The sequence below is a fragment of the Poecilia latipinna genome, unplaced genomic scaffold (assembly GCF_001443285.1).
Source record: "Poecilia latipinna isolate Pla-1442-1.1 unplaced genomic scaffold, P_latipinna-1.0 Scaffold478, whole genome shotgun sequence".
Taxonomy (NCBI): domain Eukaryota; kingdom Metazoa; phylum Chordata; class Actinopteri; order Cyprinodontiformes; family Poeciliidae; genus Poecilia; species Poecilia latipinna.
Genome location: NW_015113094.1, coordinates 409666 through 432366, shown reverse-complemented (window position 1 = coordinate 432366; position 22701 = coordinate 409666). Strand labels below are relative to the sequence as shown.

At 39.4% G+C, this 22701-nt stretch overlaps 2 protein-coding genes across 8 annotated transcripts; both read left to right on the top strand.

The window, feature by feature from the left end:
* Positions 1–1343: 1343 nt before the first annotated feature.
* Positions 1344–13987, top strand: LOC106951893 (SWI/SNF-related matrix-associated actin-dependent regulator of chromatin subfamily E member 1). 2 transcript variants are annotated; one of them, XM_015039664.1, is made up of 11 exons: positions 1346–1558; positions 3296–3346; positions 3466–3509; positions 3798–3902; positions 5927–6007; positions 6342–6473; positions 6728–6899; positions 10017–10189; positions 10302–10403; positions 10794–11055; positions 12784–13987. In XM_015039664.1, the coding sequence occupies exons 2-11, from the start codon at positions 3340–3342 to the stop codon at positions 12987–12989; spliced, it is 1284 nt and encodes a 427-aa protein (XP_014895150.1). In that variant the 5' UTR covers positions 1346–1558; positions 3296–3339; the 3' UTR covers positions 12990–13987. The 2 variants fall into 2 exon arrangements, with proteins under 2 accessions (XP_014895151.1, XP_014895150.1); XM_015039665.1 differs by lacking the exon at positions 6342–6473 and having other exon boundaries at positions 1344–1558.
* Positions 13988–14418: 431 nt separating this feature from the next.
* On the top strand, positions 14419–22388 carry ccr7 (chemokine (C-C motif) receptor 7). Of its 6 annotated transcripts, none has more exons than XM_015039668.1 (3): positions 14419–14486; positions 19044–19087; positions 21056–22388. In XM_015039668.1, exons 2-3 carry the CDS (start codon positions 19067–19069, stop codon positions 22169–22171), a joined length of 1137 nt encoding a protein of 378 aa, XP_014895154.1. In that variant the 5' UTR covers positions 14419–14486; positions 19044–19066; the 3' UTR covers positions 22172–22388. The 6 variants fall into 6 exon arrangements, with proteins under 6 accessions (XP_014895154.1, XP_014895158.1, XP_014895156.1 ...); XM_015039672.1 differs by lacking the exon at positions 14419–14486 and adding an exon at positions 14542–14742 and having other exon boundaries at positions 21062–22388; XM_015039670.1 differs by lacking the exon at positions 14419–14486 and adding an exon at positions 14544–14742.
* The last annotated feature ends 313 nt before the right edge of the window (positions 22389–22701 follow it).

Here is a 22701-nt window from a genome sequence, read left to right as displayed (position 1 = left end):
CTTCAAAATATTTTTAAAAAGTCACTCTGTTTGGGAGATTACTATTAAGGGAAGACTCAAGAACTATGCAGAGTATCCAACTGTGTTTGGATATTTTTAAACCATGTTAGTTTTTTTTTTTATTGCATTGTTTGCTTCTTCCAGTTTCAACTTAAGAACTCTTATTTATTTAAAGGAAATAAGCAAGCACAATATTCCCATGATAAATCATGGGGGAGGCAGTATGATGTCAGGAGGACGGGAATTTGGTCAGGACTTTATTTATGTGGTGTCCCAGATGTATCCAGGGACATTGGCTATTATACCAGCATTCCTTGAGTTAAACCAAACCTGAACCAGATCATGTCAGAAGCATCTTACCTGAGCTAAAGAGAAAAAGGACGGGGCTTTTTGCAAATCAAGAAAGAATGCAGAGGCAGAAAAGTCAAGCTGCTTAAGAACGGAATGGTGGTCAGCTGTGTTTTATCAAGTTCAAAGTTAGCAAATGAGTCTACCAGGAAATAATAAGCAACTTCATACTGCAGACAAGCTTTATGGAGATGGTGATTCCATTTTCCAGCAGGTGCTGGCGACCTGCCCATACTCCCCAAAATACCAATACAGTATCTGATTTTATTGTTGTGGTATAATGGACCAATAAAAAAAAAGCCTGACCTAACCTCCATAGAGAAACAATGGAGTCAGATCAAAGGAACATGAGCACTAGACCCAACAACAGAGACAGAAGTGGTCACTATTAAAGCAAAATGGGCTTCCTTGCAAACTAGGGCTGGGTGTTATTAAGAATCTCACAATTCAAATCAGTTCTTTGGTCACAATTTTATTCAATATTGATCTGATTCAATATTGATTTACGTGTTTCCGGTATTGATCTGGAAAGAAATCAATTGCAATGCCAAGATGAATTTATATTGCAAAACTGCATTAGTGCAGTAAATTGTGCCAAAGGGCCCTGGACCTACTAATTATAAAGTTTACATGTACATGTCAGAAGGTTGACATAACTGTTCTAAAGTCTTTTCTTCATTAAACTTTAATTCTAATTGTTAGAAAGCATGATGGCAAGGTTTTCATTAGCTGTAATACAACTGCAACAGACTATTTACAAGAAATTTAAAAAAATAAAAATATAAATGAACTTTCTCAGTGACTTTCAATGTATTCATTTTACACGAATATGGTTGTTGCAGATCGTAGTTTTCTGTGCAGAAATCACAAGACAAATAGTCTAACAAACAAGCTATCGATACATTCCTTAATGTTTTGACTGAAAGGCTATGTCCAAGAAGAAAATATGTCCATTTGCAGTTACATTAACAAGAGAGAGCTACAATACTTTGAGTTTAGGGCGATTGCCATAATCGTCGAGCCGAGGCACGGGTGTTCTCACGAGAGAGCTAGGGAGGGGGTGCATTCTGGAGGATTCTGCAGCAATCATAGGAGAGGACCCCATTTCATTCGTTTATTGTGGGGGATGTTTTCTTTCCCTTCTCAGCTAGATGGTTAGCCCCCTCCGTGAAACCCACAACATAGTGGTGGGGGGCTGAAGGTTGTAGTGGTGAGTTTTCCGGCTGTCATTGCAGCAAGCTGGCATTTTTTTTTGCCTCCACTTTAATTTGAGTTAGTTTACGTGTCTGTGGACGGTTCGACTTGACGCTGCATGCTGTTACCGTGTCTGGAGGTGTCCTTTTCTTTTCATTGAGGTGGCTAACCTATTAGCTAGTTAGCGCTAATGTTAGCTGATTAGCTTCATTAAACGTGGCACAATTATAATCACAATAAATCCAAAGTATACATAATAAAGAAGCCCCTCAATGAACATGTAGCCGGCGTTTGTTTTTGAGTAGCTAACTAGAAATTCCTTCATTAGCTATTGTCGGTTACTGGCTAACGTTAGCGTGATAGCTAACTCCCAGCTAGTCCGTTTTGAGAACAATGAAAACCAGTCAACATTACACTGTTTCACAATAGCAAGCATTCCAATACATTCACAATTTAAACATTTAAGTCCGAGACGATGTTACGCTGTCAGCAACGCTGATTCACTATCACAGGGGCGTAGCGTTTCTTTTGACGGATTAGGAGGTGGGGGATCCGAAATTTGGGATGGGGGAGATGGTCAACCCAAAACCAATTAACCATCACAGTTTCAATTTCTTTAAATTTAATGAACACTAAATGAATCCTTACTTCCAACCATGTCTTGGTGAGCTTTTGCTTGTTTATTTTAGGGTGACATTTAGAACCTATTAAATATAAAAAGTCACCCAACACAACATCTTGTATTTTTTTTGTATGTTTAGTCGAGTGATAAAATGTACTTAAAAAAGATATTAGGACACATTCATTAGGTCTCCTACAGAAATATGCTTAAACATGAGATACTGAATTACCTAAACTCAGACTCAGACCTCATGATACCAATATTAGCTAATTCTGATTTCTCTTAAAAAAACAAAAAAACAAAACAACAACCTGTAATTAAATAAGACATAAAAAAGAGCATTCAAAAGCTTTTCTGGCCTAGAACGACCATTATATTCTGGACATCATGCTGCATACATGTAGTAGCAGCTGTAAAACAATGCTTTACTAATATTATGAGCAAACTTGAAGAGATCATTTCAGAAATAATCAAACATTGTGAGTCTGGTGTGCTAAAAAAAATCAGTTTTAGTAGGAATATTTTCTGGAGAATGTGACTCGGGGATACCTAAGTCCAGCTACCATTCTGCAACTTTTGTTGCATCCCTTCTCCAATATGCTTGAATTTCCTCATTAATGACATTCTGATTCCACCAGTAAAGAAAAGCGTTACTCATAGAGGAAAGAGGAAGGAATTTATTGTATTGACTAGATTAAAGTTAGAACACAGTAGCTTGAATCATTATTTAAAAGTAGCAGGAAAACTGAAACATTTTGTGTGATCGTGATTTACCTGAGACAGTACAGGATATTTTGATAAAGTAGAAAAGGAGAAAACATGCCAATGAGGGCATTCAGCCATTGATTTGTGTATGTTGCAGAAGGGATGCATCTAAAGGTTGCAGGCGAGTAGCTCTTGTTGGTAACATATTTGTCCCAACCTGGCATTGCTTTGTCTGAAATTGCATAAAGAAAGAGAAAGAAAAAGCATGTGCTAACATGTTGAAATTTATAGTAATGTCTGTGTCTTCATAACCCAGTATGAATGTAACTTTTGTGCTTTTTCTTTTATAAACATCTATCACTATCTTATGTCACATCATCTGTACAATATAAATTGTTGTCATGATGTCAAACTTGCGCGTTTCAGATTCAATGACTGGAATTGACTGAAACCACCGTCTGGCTGCAAAAATGTCTAGTAAGTAATTAGAAATAATTGTAACTGATAGAGACCACCTTTACGAGACAATATGGAGTCACTACAGTCCCAATTATTGAGCCTTTCCTGGTTTTTATGTATTTTTTAATTCACAACAGAGAGACCATCCTATGCCCCCCCGCCTCCTCCTGCCCCAACGACTGTAAGTATACAGGTCGCTCTAACTAATATGAGTACCACATGGTAAAGTTACATCTTTAAACACACACACACTAATGATAAACATCTTCTCATGGCAATTGTTTTCCTTGTATTATTAATGAAAGTTTGTTTTGCATCTTTTCTACTTACTTAACCCCCCAAACCACCATAAAATCGCTTCTTTCATTTCTTTTTTTATGTAATGGGCTGTTTTTTTTGTGTTAAATCCTCCCACTGGCTGTGTTATGTCATTTCTCATTCATATTTATGTCTTATTTGTTTCCATCAGCAAATGCCCAACACACCCGGGTTTGTGGGGTACAACCCATACAGTCATCTGGCCTACAACAACTACAGACTGGGAGGGAGCCAAAGCAGCAACAGTCGGGTAACGGTATGAATATGAGCCAAGTGAAAACATTGCGACTCGGTACATTAATCAGTTGGAAAGCTCATACCTGTCATCAGTTATTTTCCAGTGAAACTTTGATTAGTAATTATACCAAATAATGCAGGAGACTTTACAAACATCATTAGAATGTCAGCATTTTGGTTTTGTTCTGATCCAATGAGAAGGAAAGATTTTTATTTATTTTTTTTTAACACATCTGCTTAAAAGTAAAATGCTGCCAGGCAATTCGTGTGAGATGTCTGCCTTATTTCATTTCTGAGACTGAACTGGAAATATGCGTCATGCCACAGTCAAACCTGCAGTAAAACAGTCCATCTGTGTCCATTCAGATTCCACCTTCTTTTCTAATTCTGCATTTCTGACAGCCATCTTAAATAACCCATGCCTTCAGTGTTGCCATGGCATTGCAGACTTGCTGCTCAACATGGCTCTAGCTGCTGAGCAATAATTTAGTTGCTGCATGCAAGTGGTGGTTAGCTGACTTTGATAATGGCATTATGTCTCGCTATGGGCTAATCTCAGTTTAAATTAGATTTTTTTTTTCTTTTTTCTTTTTTTATTTCTCATAAGCAGCCCAGTTCCCTGATTTCTGCACAACCTTCAACTGTTAAAGATGTGCATGTCTTCTAAAAGTGCACTGAGGCGACTTTGTTGTGAATTATAAGAAAACTTAATTGAACAGATTAAATGATGTTCACTACAGTTTTAACAAAATCCCATTAACAGGCATGGCCTAGTATAAAATTATTTTGCATATACTATGAGTTTAGGCACAAACAAAATGCATATTACTATCAAATAGTTTTAAATTATAACAAAGGAAATCAACAGTTAAATCCTGCTAAAATAATCTAACATATTAATTATTACAAGTAGAATAATGCTTTTTTTAAAAAAAACATTTATTTGTTGTTTTCATATGAATACATAGACTTGAAAATAACAGGATTTGTGTTTCTTGTAAATGAAGGAAAGCGGCACATTTATTTCAGGCAGCTGATGGATAGTGTGCAGCAACCAGTGAAAACATAGGTCTTAGACATCTCATTGTAATTGAAATAGTATGACGGAATAATTTAGCAAAAATGACACCGTTTTCTGAGCTCTACATTAAATATGACGCTTGGGTGAAAATGCTGCAGCAATTCAGCACAGCAGCTCAATTTCTAATGACAAATTTACAGTTTTTAAGGCATCTTCTGTGTCGAGAGACTCTTTGGAGATCTTCCATATCAGCTTTGAGCCACCAAATAAACTTTAGTTTTGCATCGAACTGCAATCACCACCCCTTCATCTAGCCGTTATTCTATCAGAGGGGATACACTGCCAACTCTAAGAACCTGTAAGAAAATACTTTCCTGGAGCTGTTTTTCCCAAAAGTTGTTACCTTTCCACTTAAATTTCAGCAAACTCCTCCTCACATTTGATCTAAATTTCAACTAAATACAGATGGTGCAGATTTCTCTGCGAGGTTCATCCTTGTTGTGAGTCACGCTCCGAGTTGGCCGACGTGAAACAACAACATGCTGGTGTCGAGGTTTGACTGTCAAAATTACATTGCTCTTTCTGCGTCACATGTGGGTTTAATAAGCCCACGCCTCACATTTGCTCCATTCTTCTCTGTTTTAAGTTTCTGCAGGATAATTTAAAAAATGTTGTGACATTTCATATTTTCAGCAACAATAGGAGAATCATCAAAGCTTCAGAGGATAATTGTCGAGGCTGTTATTCACAAATGGTCGAAAAGCGATTACATTTGGTTGTCAGGGTATAAATCCAGAGTTTGGAAGGTGATTTAACGTATTCCAGGTCTCCTTGTGAACATGGCAAAAGTGTAGTCGCCTCTTTACAGCCAGCTGATCAGCAGTAGGTAGCAGAGTGGGGGGGGAGGGCATTATAGTGCATGACAAGTCCAGTTCAGAGATACAAGTCATGTTTGAACACTTCATCTTATTGCGCTAAAAGCTTGAATAATTCAAAATCGCTCTTTGTTTCTGTTTTATAAGAATTCCTCTGGAATAAACATCCCAAAGCCCCCAAAACCACCCGATAAGCCGCTGATGCCCTACATGAGATACAGTCGGAAGGTGTGTACACTCTTTAAAATCACTATTTTTGTTTTTTTTTTAAAAATCATCATTTTGTGTGCTACTGACAGGCTCGTTTTATTTTCTTTAGATATCCTGTAAACTCAGTTAGATGCACCTTTGTTTCAGATGTTTAAAGTTGTTAAGCAAGGTAAGATTTGAAGCCAGAGATTTAGGTAGGAGTGTCAACATCCTAGTGGGATTTATCCGCTTTGGATCTGGAACTTAAAGCACACGGCCTCCTCTGGTTTGTGACCTCTCTGCAAAGAGATAACCACCCATAGCCCCTCCAACCCAGCCCAACCCCACACCCATGTCTGGTTCTCATCACCAGGTTTGGGATCAAGTAAAAGCCTCCAATCCTGATCTGAAGCTATGGGAAATTGGGAAGATAATCGGTGGAATGTGGAGGGACCTCACTGATGAGGAGAAACAGGATTATTTGAATGACTACGAAGCAGAGAAGGTTGGTTGTTTTACAGAGGGGTGTGTATGGGGTTGGTGGGTGACAAGTAGCTGTGTCCCCGAAGGTTGCGGGTCACCCCAGACGTCGCTCCTTCTTTCTACCAGTCATGAGTAAAACCTCTTTTCTTGTTTATTCTTTGCTGATTGAAACAACCAACCACATGTTGAGTCTGCTTGCTTTTTTTTTTGTTATTTTTTTAAAATTTTTTTTTTTTTGCTTTTCCGGTGTCATTCCTGTCATCTTTTCCGCTGTAGATTGAGTATAACGAGAGCATGAAAGCCTATCACAACTCACCAGCGTACCTGGCGTACGTCAACGCAAAAAGCCGGGCCGAGGCTGCTCTGGAGGAGGAGAGTCGCCAGAGGCAGTCCAGACTGGACAAGGGCGAGCCTTATATGAGCATCCAGCCAGCAGAGGATCCAGACGGTAAGGCCACTCAGTTAAATGCTTTGTTGCCCGAGGTTTTGGGGCACGGTGACAGAGCTGTAATTATTGCAGCCCGACCACACAGATTTACAAGCCTCCACTCCCTGAAAGTCTCTTTCTCCCCTCCTACGCTGCTACATCCATCCTCAGTTTATGTAATTCTACCTTTGAAATGAAATGTTTTTTCCTTCAAGTTGCGAATGAAGACAAATTTTGTTTTAGTTGTGCACCAGCGTTTACATTCTTGAGATCGGTTTAGACATGATTACCAAATTTACATTCTTTTGTCTGTTGTCATAAAGTCTGATACACACGCGCACACACACACACATGCGCACACACACATAGATCTAGACAGCATAAGACATTTGAGTTACACCCACCTCCAGGAAATGATGCTTGTCTGGGGTCGGGCTGGGTTACAGTAGAAGTTAATGATGTGCAGGAAAACTACAGATAAAACAGCTGCTATTTAGAAACACCCCAGACCATTAAAAAAAGTTAAAGCCGACATCCCAGCGGGTCACGTACTGAACAAGCTGCACGTATGGCAATAATTAAATAAGGTTTAGCTCTCCGGGTGGCAACATAGTCACAGATTATGTTTTATTAATAAAACCCTTTATGATAATCCGCTGCTAATCTCTTTCCATAAACAACTTCTCTCTCCCTCTCTTTCTTTTTCTCTTTTTTGTTTTGCGTTTTTTTTTTTTACTTTAACCATCGAAACAGGTTGTAACGTTTTCAAAAGCTCATACGGGCAGTCAGGTAAATTGTTTTGTAGCTTTGTCTTGGGTGTAACTCGATCATTAATCTCAGACATTTAAATGTTTCTGCTTTTACTAACACCTTGAACGCTTCCAGCAGACTGAGGTGGGGAAAAAATGAGGACACGATGAGGGATGATGTTGAGTGAGTTTCCCACGTGTTATTGAGACGTACCTCTGCCGGATTTGTGAACCAGAGACAAGCTTAATTCCCGCACAATACCTTTAGAACCTGTCACCCCTCTTGAATGTTTCCTGTTGTGGTGGGAGAGCTCCTATATGTGCTCTTTGAAGTTTTCATCTTGGCATGTGCGACTCATTTCTACTTTGTTGTTGTCAGAGCTTCACATTTGCACAGTTGTTGCACAGCAGCAGCAACAACACTGGGCGGTTACCAGCGAACCAAACAAAGCTACAACACAGTGCGTAATTAAGGCCTTCAAAATCCAAAGCTATCAACACATTGGTAATATAATGTGATGATGCAAGTGCTCAGCCGTGTTGTAACATTTATATACATGCAGAGTACTCCTCAGATTAACTTGGAAATATGTTAGAAGGTCGTTAAAACACCAACGGTTACCATAATTTAGTGTTTCTGTTGAAGGGGTCTGAAAAGGTTTTCCACGTCACAAATTTAATCATTTTAAAGTGCCACAAATCTGAGGATTTTTCACGATTGCTTTAAAGTACATAGCGTTCACTGCGTTCATTCGCTGCTTTTTCATCTTTGACATTATTTTTGCTTGTCTTGACAAATGCAGTGAAAAGCTTTCCTTTGTTGTGTCATTTGTCTCTCAGAATGGATATTTTATGCTTGACGTTGCATCAAAACATGACGTATAGAAGCAATGAACCCCAGATGTTCAGTCTTTTCCCCCTGAAACCTAGAGAGAAAATTCTGGTCCTGAAACGAACTCTCTGACTTGTAATTGCATGTTCAGGTAGTGTATGTTAAGAGGTTTGGCTTGAAAACAAGGTTTCATAATTAGTCAAAGCAATTGCCAAAAACTATTAGAAAGCTTACTGTGTACCGGGAAAGGCAGTAAAGTGAGCTACAAATCCATTTGACTCACGAGCCAAAGCTAAAAAAGAAAAATCTATTTAAGTTGTTTAATGTGTATTTAGATTAAATATGTAATTAGGTCAGCGAATTATTAGGGATTTTTTTTTTCATAAATAATCACGTGCCTTAATTGTTTAGACTGCTGGCTTATGATCTGAGGACAGTTTTGGGATAAGGAGCAGCTGCTGATAAATTAAAACTAGAGTGTATCTTAAACATTTGTCTCCACACAGTGACCCGTAATTAACTCCTAATCCTACTGCAGCAACAATAATAGGTCATTTCCCTTTAAAGTGTTTCTATATAACAGCACATATATTTATTGGGATGCCCAGTGAATGTTCAGACACCTTACGTTTTTCTTGCAGTAGCAAAATTTCACATCAAACAACATAAGAAGAAAACAATATAGGGCTAAAAAGATATATATTGTAAAATCTGCCACTGAGAAATATTTTGTTTTGTTAAAATCCCTTCTTCTGTAATGAATGCCAAAAGAATTTCTAGAAAATAATCAATGAATTTTTTTAAAGCTCATCAGAGTGATAATGAGCTGTTAGTCATTTCCTTGGAGGATAATGAAACAAATGATAAATACTGTATATGAAAAAGCAACTTTCGTGCCCATCGTGAAGCATAGTAGAGGATGTGTGATGCCATGAGTTGTTTTGATCAAACAGCGTCTTTGGGAACGTTGATAGACCACAAGGCGTCATCAGCTCTTGAAGTAGCAGGACATTTGAAAGAAAATCTGATGGGATCTACTAATTAACTGAAAATGGGTCGTTATCGGGTCTTCCAGCCCGGTATCGATTTAAAACTTATGACTCAATAACACAGAAATCATTTAAACTCCAAAATCAACCGTCTTCCATTTTCAACTAGCGTTCAAAATCCTATTAAAAACTTGTGGAAAAAAGCTAGAAGGAAGATAATATAAAAGACGACTTTGGACTATCTTTAGCACATTACTGAGTTAATATGCTCCAATTAAAAGTTTGGGATTTCTTTTTTTTTAGCATTTTAATGTGGGTTTTTGCTACTGCAGTTAAGGGCAATTTATTTTCAGGTTGTTTTTTTTTTTTTTCTTCCCCACATTGTGGGAATTGCAGAAGACCGTGTTCTCAGCTAAAACACTACAAATACCGATCAACATCCCGCCTTCCGTTTGGACACAGCAACTCTGGCATCATTCTGTAGTGTACCATCAGTAATTTCCTAGGACGCTGATACGGATCGAGTCCTGCATTTCCTTCAGCAACCCGGTGTGTTTGTTGTCTCCAGACTACGACGACGGCTTTTCCGTGAAACACACAGCTGCTGCTCGTTTCCAGCGCAACCACCGCCTGATCAGCGAGATCCTGAGCGAGAGCGTCGTCCCAGACGTGCGGTCCGTCGTCACCACCGCCCGCATGCAGGTCCTCAAACGCCAGGTCCAGTCGCTAATGGTGCATCAGGTGAGATCAAAAAACCGCGGCGTCGCATAACTCTGGGTTCTGTCTGCGACAGCTTTGCTTTCATTGACTCATTATTTTATTAACTGTGGCGCCTGGATGTCCTGCTTCGCAGAGAAAATTGGAGGCAGAGTTGCTTCAGATTGAAGACCGCCACCAGGACAAGAAAAGAAAATTCATTGAAGCCACAGAGTCGTTCAACAATGAGCTCAAAAGGGTATGGCATCTTTTACATTAAATCAGGTCATTGCTTACTTGCACGCGAGCTTCAGTTTGCATGCCGCATGCAGCTTGGGCCCTGCGCCAGTGTCAGTCTGTCCTACACAGCTGGGGCTAACTCCATCCACATGTCCTCATAATGCTGTTGCTGTCATTTATTATTTGAGGGCCCTGCATTAGTCCTGAATGCAGCATTTGGCTTTTACAACAGGTGGCGCCATTTATCCTATAAAGAGCTCCTTGAGGACACAACATGCAGCAACACGTTTTAGTTATCCAAATTAAACTTTCATTGATCTCGTTGTATACAGTTTCTTTGTGCAGAGCGTCCACATGCAACAGCAAACATGTTTCTCATTCATTTTTTTTTTTTTTTTTTTTTGTCCAGTTGTGTTGCATGAAGGTGGAAGTGGACATGGAGAAGATCTCTGCGGAGATCGCTGCAGCGGAGGAGGCGGCACGTAAGCGGATGGCGGAACGCGAGAAGGACGGGGGGGACCGAGGGGGGAGAGAGGCGCCCACCTGCGTCTTGGCAGAGGAGGAAAAACATGTTTGCGCTACACATGGCAAAAAGTCCCAGCCGAACTCTCACAGTGAAAGCAGCAGCAAGGAAGGAGAGGACGCAGAGTCGAATGCTGCAGATCCCCCAGGTGAGCAGCGGCCGCTTCTGTGGTGGTGCGCAGCCTTTATGCAACTTTGTGAGTAATTCGTGGACATCCCAGTTGAGATGGTGCGACCGCGATACCAAACTGACTCATTCTGGATGGAGCACCTGTAAACAAGGAGTCTTATGTTTTCATTTCCATTCAACACATAGTTGAAAACAGCACTCCTTAGCAGGACAAAATGACACACAGTGCCTTGCAAAAAGAATTTACTTCAATTTCAGGTTTTGTCACATCGCAGCCAGAAACTGCAGTGCATTTTACTCGATACCTTAAAAATTTGTTACCCTTACCAATAATCAATTGAAAGTTACTTTTGCAGTTTGTCTCTAGCAGCTTTGCACATGTAGGGACTGAAATCGTCTTAGTTCAAAGTGTCTTCTTAGCTCTGGCTGTATGCTTACGGACGTTGTCCTGTTGGAGATTAAACCTCGTCTCAAGTTTTAAGTCTTTAACTGCTTTTGTCCTCAGATGACCGAAACCATCCACACAGGATGATGCTGTCACCAACAAGCTTCATCGTGGTAGTAGTGTGTTCATGGTGACATCAAGTCATTGGATTTCTTTCACACGTTGCATACAGACCAAAAAGTTATATTTTGATATCATCTGACCCTGATCGCATTCTGTCATGCGGTTGTGGTTTCATCATGTTTGGAGAGCTTGGTTAAAAGTGGTTATGATTCTATTGACATCTTCACCTCTCCACTGGTTAACGCTCTGTTTCAGGGCTGCAATTAATGATTATTTTAATTATTGATTAATCTATTGATTATTCTGACAATAAATTGACTAATTAAATAAAAAAAAGGCACATGCTGCACATTTTTTAATTAAGACTTTTGGTAACACTTTATTTGAAGGGGTGTGCATAAGACTGACATGACACTGTCATAAACATAACACTTGTCATGAACATAAAGAAGTCTTTATGAATGTTTATGACAGTTGTCATGAAGTATCATTCGGTAAATAATGACACTTTTAATGCAAAGTTGCTCTAAAAGTTGCATTGAAAGTCCATTAAAAATGCCAACTTTGCATTACAATATTAGCTATACAATGAAAGAAATAACTAATTCAATTCCCTTTGTACGTTTGATTAGGATGCAGCTGCAGCTTAAAAATACCTCTAAAATCAACATCCGAACAGCTTGTTAATTATTTTTTGAATTAATCGATTAATGATTGGATAGCAAAAAGTGCTGCTTCTTTTTTTACAGACTTTGAATCAGGCGAAGCTAATACTGTTCCAAAACAAAATATGTTTGTTTTTGGAACAAACATATTCACAAAGAAGTTTTTTTCTATCTTAAATGCAAAATGCATATATTTTTTTGTACAGATTTGGCTTAATTGCTTTTCTGAATATGTTGTCCTTTTAGCAAATGAAATTTATTTGAGTACGTATAGTCTAGTTCGTGATTGCTAAGGTAGCTTGTGATTCATCAGAATGAATCTGATTGTTTCAGCCCTGCTCTACTTGCAGCAGAAAGAAGCAAAGTATGAGGATTCATATTTGGTGTTACTATTTTAAGTAGTTTCTGTAGGGAACATAGAAAAAAAAAAGCCACTTAAATCAATTTTCCAGCTCCTTGTAGTGCAGAACTGTTTCTTTTTTTTTAATTTAGTAACCAAAGAGATGTGACTTATGCAATAATTTGAAAAGTATTGATTAGCTAGGTTTAATTCATTTTATTTTTTCTAATGCAGTAAAGCAAAAAGCTTCAGAGGAGATGGAGGCCCATCCAGGCAGCGAGGAGGGAGCGTCAGAGGACAAGGAGAGCGTCCCCGAGGGAGCCATGGAGGAGGGAACCAGCGACAGCAACACGGGCTCGGAGACCACCTCCGCGCAGACAGAAGACGCCACGACCAGCGAGCCATCAGAGGGACCCGGCAAGGCGAGGGCAGCCCACTGAGCTCAGCGGCAAACACGGTGGAAACCGCGGGGCTGCCACTCCATCTGCTTGACTCTCTGATTACAGAAATTGCACAATCTCATGTTTGTTGTCAACGTGTAAAAGCAGCCATTCAGACGGGCTGATTGCTTAACAAGCCTGAGACTGCAGTTGAGGTTACAAACCTGAAACTTGCAGACACACAGTGAATACAATAATAATAATAATTAAAAAATAAATAAATAAATGAATAAATCTGCACTCTAAGTCGACAAAGCAATGACCTTGTCTAAAATCAATGGCTGCTACAATTTGCCACAAAAGCCCACGTGAAGGCACTATATTTTCGGCTTCTTTGGAAGAGTGCACACAAAGCCCTTCATCAGCACATATTGAAACATATCTCTAGCACTATGTCTGGCAGACAAACAAAACTGCTCAGTGTTACGTTTAACTTTGTTCTTTGTGTTGTAATACCATTGTTGCTTTTATTGTTTTGCATGTTGCAGGTCAAAAAAAAAAAAAAAAATAAAAAATGTCGTTGAAGAGTGAAGCTAAGTGACCATCTCCTTGGCAGGAGAATATTTGTTTACTCTCTGGATCAGTATTACAGTAACAGTATTGTCTCAGGAGTTTGTAGTCATTTAGTAGTAGTTACTCTTTAATTTATTATCAGCATTTTTATTATTCTTGTGCATTGGGTGCTCTAGGTCCAGCTCGTCTTTAAGTATATATCATCTGATCATCGATGCTGTACAATGCTAAAGTGTTCTAAAGTTTGCTGGCTGCCAATCAAATCAAAAGCAGTATGCTTAGAACATGTGTTTGTTTGGATCAGTATTGCGGTTTTTAGCAGGAATCTTTTACATGTCCAGTTAATGTGTACATGGTGTAACGAGGTTTGCTTAAACGTGAATTTCCATGTTGTAAAACGGTGAGAACACTCATTATTAACATGCGGTCTTAAGATGAATTTCATTTTTGCATATTTATACAAATAAACTTTTCTACCCTGAAATGCATCTGTCTCTTTGTTTTGGAAAACATGTCTGAATTAGTAATATATATTTAAAATACAAGTTGGCTCCTCAGGTGCATCTGTCTGAGTAAATTGAAATATCAAAAAGTTTATTTATTCCAACGATGCATTTCTTTCAACCAAGGCATTTTCCCTGTTGTTGTTTTTTTTCTCATAAAAAACACTTTTTAGTCATTTTGTCAACAGATTCTCCCACCTGAGCTGTGGATCTCTGCAGCTCCCCAGGAGTTACCACAGTGCTCTTGGCTGCTCCTCTGGGTCAATTTCTCATTGGCTGGCTTTTCGCTTTAGGTTGGCTTGGTTGGCTGGTTTGCAGATGTTCCCTACATTTCCAAATGAAGGATTGAGTGGTGCTCTATGAGACGTCCTAAGCTTAGAGTGCTGATTTACTAACAACCCTCCCCACTCTGTGCACCAGATGGAGTCAGAAAAGCACCTCTGATTGATAGGCGGGGCAGACAACCATCAATCAAATGCAGGTAAGACAGAACACTGCTAAGGTGCGTGTGTCTATGTCCCTCCTGCTACGTGTCGGCTCTGTGGGTGGCTCCTCGTGTTCTTGATCTGCTCATTTGAGGTCATTAGTGCCATTTTACAACCAGTGACTGGGATTTTAATTGGTTTTTGGGTGCTACACCTGCCGTGTTTTTAGTGTTGTTGCTCTGCTGACGTTTTTAATTGCAGCTGGAGTTTATTGCGGTTCCCGCCTTGGGTCGGCTGCGTCTCCGCTCCTGAGTAAGCTACCAGCTATTTAGATCCTAATTTTATCTTACCTGAGCACACAATTAATGGGCTCTCGCTCTGCTGTGGGCGGGTTATAGTCTGCACGCTGTTTTAAATCTGCAGCCCTCTGGACGCTGTCTTGTCTTGCTGATTGGACAGTGCAATCAGCAACTCTGATTGGACTGACCCTGCTGTAAAGGGGTGTAAAACTGGACATGAACTTTCCACTTCTACACCCCTGATTTGTTGTATTTGCTTTGTTTGCATTATTGAACTTACTAATGTGTTTTCCTTTATTTCGGTTTGATTACTAATTTGTTCTTTTTATTGCATGTTTTGTATGTCTTTTGTCTGACATTGTCTTCCTCACACCTTTCCTTTTCTTCTCAGAGACCAAGCAGTATGTCTTAAGCCACGGTTAAGGCATACATGCTTAAAACATAATGGGATCATATTTTAAGGAATTGTTAAAATATATATTGTGTAGAACTCAGTCTGTCTTCGTGAGCAATTATGAACCTCAATTTGTTGGGCACAAACACCTCCCAACTGATGTTGTTGCACTTTAAATAAAACTTTTAAAAATCCCATATTTTTGGATCAAAAATATTAATCCATAGCCAAGTTCAGCCAACTTATTGACTATAAAATCCCCTTCCTGTTGCTGCAAAGCATGCCTCAATCAACACCCATCCCCCACTACATGTACCATTGCACGAGGTGTTACTACTCATACTGTGTGTTTGGGTTTCTTCACTTTTAGTGTACAAGGACTGAACATTTCAACTTTGAACGCCACTTGAACTTGCTTTCACTAAATGTAAGCTAAGTACACTGAAGGAAGGACTTTTGTAACGGTTTTAAACCAAGTGCCAACAGAGCAAAAGTAAGTGGAGCGAAAATCCTGTAGGCAAAGCCGTCCAACAAAGATATATCTGAAAGTCACCAGTCAAAGAGGGTAACTTCATTTCACAGCATTACCAGCTCTTGGTGGAATTTGACAGATCAGATGGTTTGTGTTGTGCAGTTGCTTTGCATGTGGGGTATACATTGTCCAGCTGTTGAAACTGGTGGGTTCATAGCGACACAAACACCATCTGTTCATGCCATCGAGACTTCATGACAGCCCAGAGGCAACAGATCCTAATCTTGGTCATATTACTGCTGTTATCACAATTTGGGGAGACATGGAGAAAGATTTTATGTTCCTATGTCCACATCCTATATCCACGTCTCACCCATTTTGAGACAGCTCTCCACCAAAGGGTTGGAGCATTTAGAATGCTATCACTTGTAGGAATTTGCAGTGCCCTGTTCGTCCAACCAGTGGGTGCATATAAACGCAACATGTGTCCATGTGGACCCAATGGTTCCAGCTGCAAGTCTTTGTTTTTGGAGCCTATGAGTACGTGAGGAGACAGTACAGTACACATATTGTGCGCCTAAAACAGACCACAAGTAGGGCTGTGTGCAAAACATGGAGATTTGGTAGTTTATAACGTTAAGGCAACATCAAGGGAAGAGGACCATTCTCGCCAATGTTACTCCTGTCATTATGGTTGACGTAGTCACAGGGTAAAACCTCAAGCCTTAGTGCCACATCAGTGACATTTTGTATCCTCTTGTCTCATCCCATCTTACAAAAGGTAATTCCCATTCATAAGGGGAAAATGTGATTATAGGAAAGAAAATACTAACAGCTTTAGTGGCCCAACCAGAATCCTGACATTAGTCTGATAGAGAATCTGTGGAGGGAGCTAAAAAAAATTAGGCTAATGGAAAGGAAGGCCTTCCAACCTCAAAGACTTGGAGTTCATCACCAACAATAAATCATCAAAATGCCAGTAAAAACATACAAAAAGATTGGTTGGGAAATATAAGAAGGGTTTTATTGTTGTAAAGACAGCAGACTTTGTAATCATGGTGATACAGTCACATGATCTGTCTGTACGGCTTTCAGCATTTTTTTTAAATTGTATTCCTCGCACATAATACTCATACTAACATGACGTAATTTCATATTGTGGCTTGTCTTGTGTTATATTTGACTAATTCATTCATGTGATAAGAACTAAATGTCTTTTCTTGTGGCGTTTTGATGCTTATAATCTTATGATTAAAAAAAAAAGGTTGTAACCTACTTTTTTTTTTTAACCCAGACAGTAAATGATCGAAAACAAGGGTTCTGGGAGCTCAGTGGTTTACATCTGTCTCTGGCTGTGGCATGCAGGGTATTTGCAAAGAGTATGTTTATCCTTTGCACAGAACAGGTAAGGGAAGTTGGTTAGATGAAAAGGATTTGTTCTGATTTCCTGTTTTTTACACTGAACAAGAAGTGTGCTCACTTGTGCATGTAACAAAATTCAGCACCGATGCCTCGAGGAAAGTCGCACACTTGACTGGAGACGTGAGCCGTTTGTGCCTGTTATGAAGCTGCTGGGATCAGATTTACCTTAATCTTAATCTACGATTTGCGTTAGATGTGAATGGTTTGCTCTACACTAAAACTTTTTTTTTCCTTTTTTCTGCGCTGTGGTTAAAACTGCCTCAAGTGAAAGCAGAAAACACAAACCACAAAGGCACAGGTGTGCAACAGTCTGTGCAGGTCTGTTTCGAAAGGTTAATTCATGCATGGTTCCTGCTGCTGTCCAGTACAAACACAACTAAAAGATGCAGCAAAACAGGGTATAAAAAAAAGAAAAAAATTACACATGCACAACAGTAGCTCATAGCGGTAACACATTTTTTTGAACAGCCACACCAAACCTCCTTCTTAAAATACAAACGCATTGTTTGCGAGCTCTGTGAGATAAACTCCTCTCTGCTCTGTGCAGGCTTATGTCTTAGCATCCTTTAAACAGCAGCTTGTTTTTCATTTGCGTATGATTCATACCAAGATACGAGCACCTGCTGTTTGTCAGGTAATAACTTATATGAAAGCAGGAGTAACACAATGAATCATGGCAAAAGAAACTTTCAAAAGCAACACAAAATGTTTTTTTTAATTTGAATTAAATACACACAAGATGCTTCCACAGTCATTGGGTGAAGATGTCATCCGGCTCAGCACTCATAATTTTTTTTTTATCTTGAGTCAAAGCGGTCAATTTCTGCATCATCTTGGTCACATAAGGCTGTTTATGTCTATAGGGAAACATATTTTGGCTAAACTAGACTTTAAGCTGTGTTTTTAAATATCTCTTTTTTTTTAAATGGAAAGCAGCATGTGCTTTGCTCTCTTTCTAAATGGAGTTTGTGGTTAGCCGAGTTCTCACATGATTTTTGAGGGTACCGAGAAAGGAACATTTCTCGTGAGAGGAGACGCAACTTTTTTTTTTCATCAACAAGGGAAACCACCATCAAACACAGATACTGAGTGTCAAACTGTGAGTGGCTTTCAGTCAATATACCTGCTGTTGGTGGTAAGTACCTTATCAGTTAGCATGTGCTGTGGTGATGAATGATTGGGTTTGATTGGTTATTTACAACCTTCGGATTACTTTTTCTTGTTTTTCGGTGATGAAACTGGTTAATCGCTTGTCATTTTTAATGCCGGTATTGTTCTGCTAGCTGCTATTCTTTGGAGTCAGAGTTAAAGCCACAAACTGTGCTTGTAAAAAAGCATGACAACTCAGAAATCCTTGCACATATGTATGACTAGGTTCTGTCATGGTTAATTTTATTGATTTTGGATAAAATGGAGCAAAACCCGACTCCTTTTATCCTCATTTATGAACTAACAGAGGAGCAATGTATTATTTGTGAAATACCACTACCTGTACAAATGCAATGTGAGAACGGCTATGTATATACAAGACATATAAGCAATTTTTCTCTTAATTGTAGTTATCCTCATTTGAAAAATGAGAAGTTTCCTGCAGTTTATTTATTTATTTTTTTGCAAGAGTAAAACCGAGCTACTTGTGATGATGTATTTCTATATGAAAAAAAAAAAAAAAGAACTGATCTTTTTACTTGGACTCAAAGCTGCTAACTTCTAATAACAGTGCCACCAATAATCTCACTTGCGTCAAAAGGGAAAACCTGTGAATTACGTACTTACAAAGAATTCTGACTGTAATCAGTAGAACTAATCACAGAGAGTCCCAACTTAAGGGAAAATTTGGAAAATCAGAGAGAGATACTCTTGAAAATGTCATCAGATAATGTTCACATGAGACCGTGTCTTTGACTGAAAGCTTAGGAGACACACGTACATCTTTCAGTGTGAAGATCTGTTGTGGTGAAATGCAGTTCTAGACACTGAGTGGTCGCCTAACTACCCTGCTAAACTTTCTCAACGTGTTTTTCAGGTGACCAGAGTCTTCAAATAACCATGATGGAAAATATAACAAAGGTAAGGGAAACTCTAAATAACAATAACATATACAGGTACATCTCAGTGAATATAATTGTTGAGTTAATTTACCTCAATTTACAAAATAAAACTGACATGTTGTGTAGAGTTTGTTGAAAATGAATGTTTATGTCAATTTATGATTCCAGTAATTGAAAACCCAAGATTCAACCTCTTAAGAAGATTGAACTTTTATGCAGGACAAAAAACCTGTTGTCTGTGTGTACAAAAATGTACTAATTCACCTAGTGAAAAGCATGTCAGTGTACTGTAAAGTATACACAATACTTTGCAAAGACTTTTGTTTTGCATGAATTACTGATTCGACGCTGCGTAGCATAAAGGTGATCAGAATGTGGCACTGCTGAGCTGTAAAGAAAGGTGGGAGAACTCTGCTAGAAATCGTTGGTTCGTCTATGTTTTCTGGTCTGGAGCCTCTCATACTCCTCTTGCTGGTCAGTCAGTCAGTCACAGTAGTGCTGATACTTTTGTGAGCAGGTGTGGACAAATGCTCTTACTGTAAAATAACATCAGCAACTCCATGAAACTTGTCAACAGAAGGAATTATGAAATGCCCTAAAATTTCCTAGTTGATGAGGGCATGATGGACTTCTTGTTTGTCTTACCCTTCTTGTGGACCAGTGATTGTATACGGGAGAACTGTCATGTCAAAAGTCTTCCTCATGATTGCGTATGCCAGAACATAACACTGTTTTTGTCACATGGTGTTGTTTTTGTTGACGTTGTATCAAATTACCTGAGTAACTAAATTTTGGGTTTTCACTGGCTGCAAACCACGGACAGGAATAAGTCCTTGCCTTATGCCACTCTGTGTTTATTGTATCTGATTTTCTTATCTTTAGAATTGCATGATTAAAATAAACAAACCTTTCTGTTAAATTTGAAACTACTATGCCATCAGAAAGTATTGCTACATTGTCACCTTTTCCACAGATTGCAAGGATGTTTTCAGACACCTAAGCATAATATTCACATAAGTCTTCACACCTTTTGCTACTGAATTTAAAACTGAGCTCCAGTTCACTTGATTTCCTCTGATCATCGCTGAGATGCTTTTTCAATTTAATTGAAGTCCACCAGTTGACAATTCATCTGACTGGACATGATGCAGAATAAAACAAAACTCTAGCAGCATTGAACACCCCTAGGAGATCGACATTATTTTGAAAAAAAAATAAAAAAAAAAAAAATAAAAGTTTGTAACTAGCAGCACCCTTCCAAGATCTGGTCGCTCAAACAAACCGAGTAACTGCAGAAGAAGGTCTTTGATCAGAGAGGTAACCAAGAACCCAATGATCACAAAGGTGGAGCTCCGGTGTTTCCTTGTGGAGATGGAAGAAGAATACAGAAACACTACTTGATGAACATGGCACCCTACTTGAATTTTGTCAAAAAGGCTTCTTAGAAAATGTCGGACAAGAAAAAAAAAATAAATCAAAATTCTCTGGTCTGATGAAACCAAAACAGAACTTTTGGGCCTGAACTCCAACCATTATGTCTGGAGGAAAAACTGTGTAGCATGGATGACTAGACCACATAAGGGGCATGAACCAAAATGTGAAAATCTGCAAGAAAACCTGCTCAAGTGTACAGAGGAGCAGTAGATTAACATGATTTTGATAACAGTATTTGTACATCGTTCTGAAAACTCTTTTTGCCTTATTATTCTAAGCCACTATGAGTCGAACATAAAGAAATAACACTCAAATATATTTTAGACTCAGTCTATAAAGTGCAAAAAGGTGTAAATATTGTCTTATGGCCCTGCATTAAGATGCGCCTGTAGAGGTTGCATCCACACAGAACGACTCAGCAGCACTAATCCCTGCGTTTCCTTTTGTAAGTGTCATTCCCTCTGAAGAAGTGAATTTTTAAATGTGCATTAAACCAGTAAGATTTGCTGAAAAGCTCATTATGTCACTTCTTCTTCTTCTTCTTCTTCTTTAGTTGCAGTCCTCCACGTCTCAGTACCTGGAAAATACAACATTCCTCTTGGACAATTTTGATTACTCGTCTACGTCCCAGGATTACTCTGACTTTCCTGTGCTTTGCGACAAAGAGCGAAACCGGCAGTTTCGCCTCTGGTTCATGCCGCTCTTCTACTCCATCATCTGCTTGCTGGGAGTGGCTGGGAACCTGCTGGTCATCGCCACTGTCTTCTACTTCAAGCGCCTCAAGAACATGACAGATGTGTACCTGCTCAACTTGTCCTTCGCTGACCTGCTCTTTGCCCTCTCGCTCCCCTTCTGGGCAGCCAACTCCATGGCAGAGTGGATTCTGGGGCTTTTTGTGTGCAAAGCCATGCACACCATCTACAAGGTCAGCTTCTACAGCAGCATGTTCCTCCTCTCACTCATCAGCATCGACCGCTACTTTGCCATCGCCAAGGCCGTCTCCACCCACGGCCTTCGCTCGAAGGCTGTCTTTTTGAGCAAGCTGTCCTCCACTGCCAGCTGGGTGATGGCGCTGATCTGCTCCATACCAGAAATGTTGTACACCAATATCAACAACAACACTTGCGATCCATTCTCCACCAAAAACGATAAGCTCCGAGTTGGCTTCCAGTCCAGCCAGATCGTGTTGGGTTTCCTCGTTCCGCTCCTGATCATGAGCTTCTGCTACACCTGCATCATCCAGACGCTCTGCCATGCTCGCGGCTTTGAGCGGAACAGGGCCATCAAAGTGATTCTCGCCATTGTCATCGTCTTCCTGGTCTCCCAGATGCCTTACAACATCATCCTCTTCTGGACTACAATCGTCACAGGAGCCGGAGGAACAGAGAACTGCAACTATGACAACGGTCTCCTGTTTGCCACCGACATCACGCAGTACGTGGCCTTTCTGCGTTGCTGCCTGAACCCCTTCGTCTATGCCTTCATCGGCGTTAAGTTTCGTCATGACGTTCTCAAGCTGCTGAAGGAAATTGGCTGCATGAGCCAGGAAAGGTTCTACAGATACACCTGCGGTCGGAGGAGGAGCTCAGCTGGCCTCGACACAGAGACTACCACTTCCTTCGCTCCGAAAGGTGTCAACCCCACATGCAAAGAGCTCGGAATGGACTAATACAAACTGTGTTATTTTGTCAAAGCTTATCAGCTTGCTGTGTACATAGCAGAAGTTATATAATTGCAAGTTGTTTGAGCTACGCTGCCTTGTCTTATTCAGGGATTTGTTTGAACAGACTGTATTTTGAAAGTTCTTAGTGTTAATAAAAAAAAATATCATATTTTAAAGGAAAGTGAAGTATTTGGTATACTCAATAAATTGTTTCTTTATGCTGTTTTCAGTGCATGCAGACCAAAACCCTCACGTCTTCCACCGCAGACTACAATAAATCAACTGCTTAGGCCGACGTCACAAGCTTGCATGAAGAAAAAAAAGCAATTGAAGAAATAGAAATTCACTCACACACGTTTGAAACCCGCATTTTTTTATTTTTTATTTTTACAGCAGCTCATTTCCAAATAACATGAAAATGGCTAATATAATTTTTTTTAAAGCAGGTGACAGACACCGTTTTACTAATTACCAATCTTTTTTTTTTTTTTTTTTTTTTTTTTTTAACTTTTTTTTTCCCACAGTTTTTTAAAAAA

Coding starts and splice junctions, on each gene's coding strand:
- LOC106951893 (XM_015039664.1), top strand. Junction 6,008..6,341: donor ACATGAGATACAGTCGGAAG/GTGTGTACACTC, acceptor TCTCATCACCAG/GTTTGGGATCAAGTAAAAGC. Junction 10,190..10,301: donor AGTCGCTAATGGTGCATCAG/GTGAGATCAAAA, acceptor CCTGCTTCGCAG/AGAAAATTGGAGGCAGAGTT.
- ccr7 (XM_015039666.1), top strand. CDS start 16,955: ATGCAGGGTATTTGCAAAGAGTATGTTTATCCTTTGCACAGAACAG. Junction 17,001..19,043: donor TTATCCTTTGCACAGAACAG/GTAAGGGAAGTT, acceptor CGTGTTTTTCAG/GTGACCAGAGTCTTCAAATA. Junction 19,088..21,055: donor TGATGGAAAATATAACAAAG/GTAAGGGAAACT, acceptor CTTCTTCTTTAG/TTGCAGTCCTCCACGTCTCA.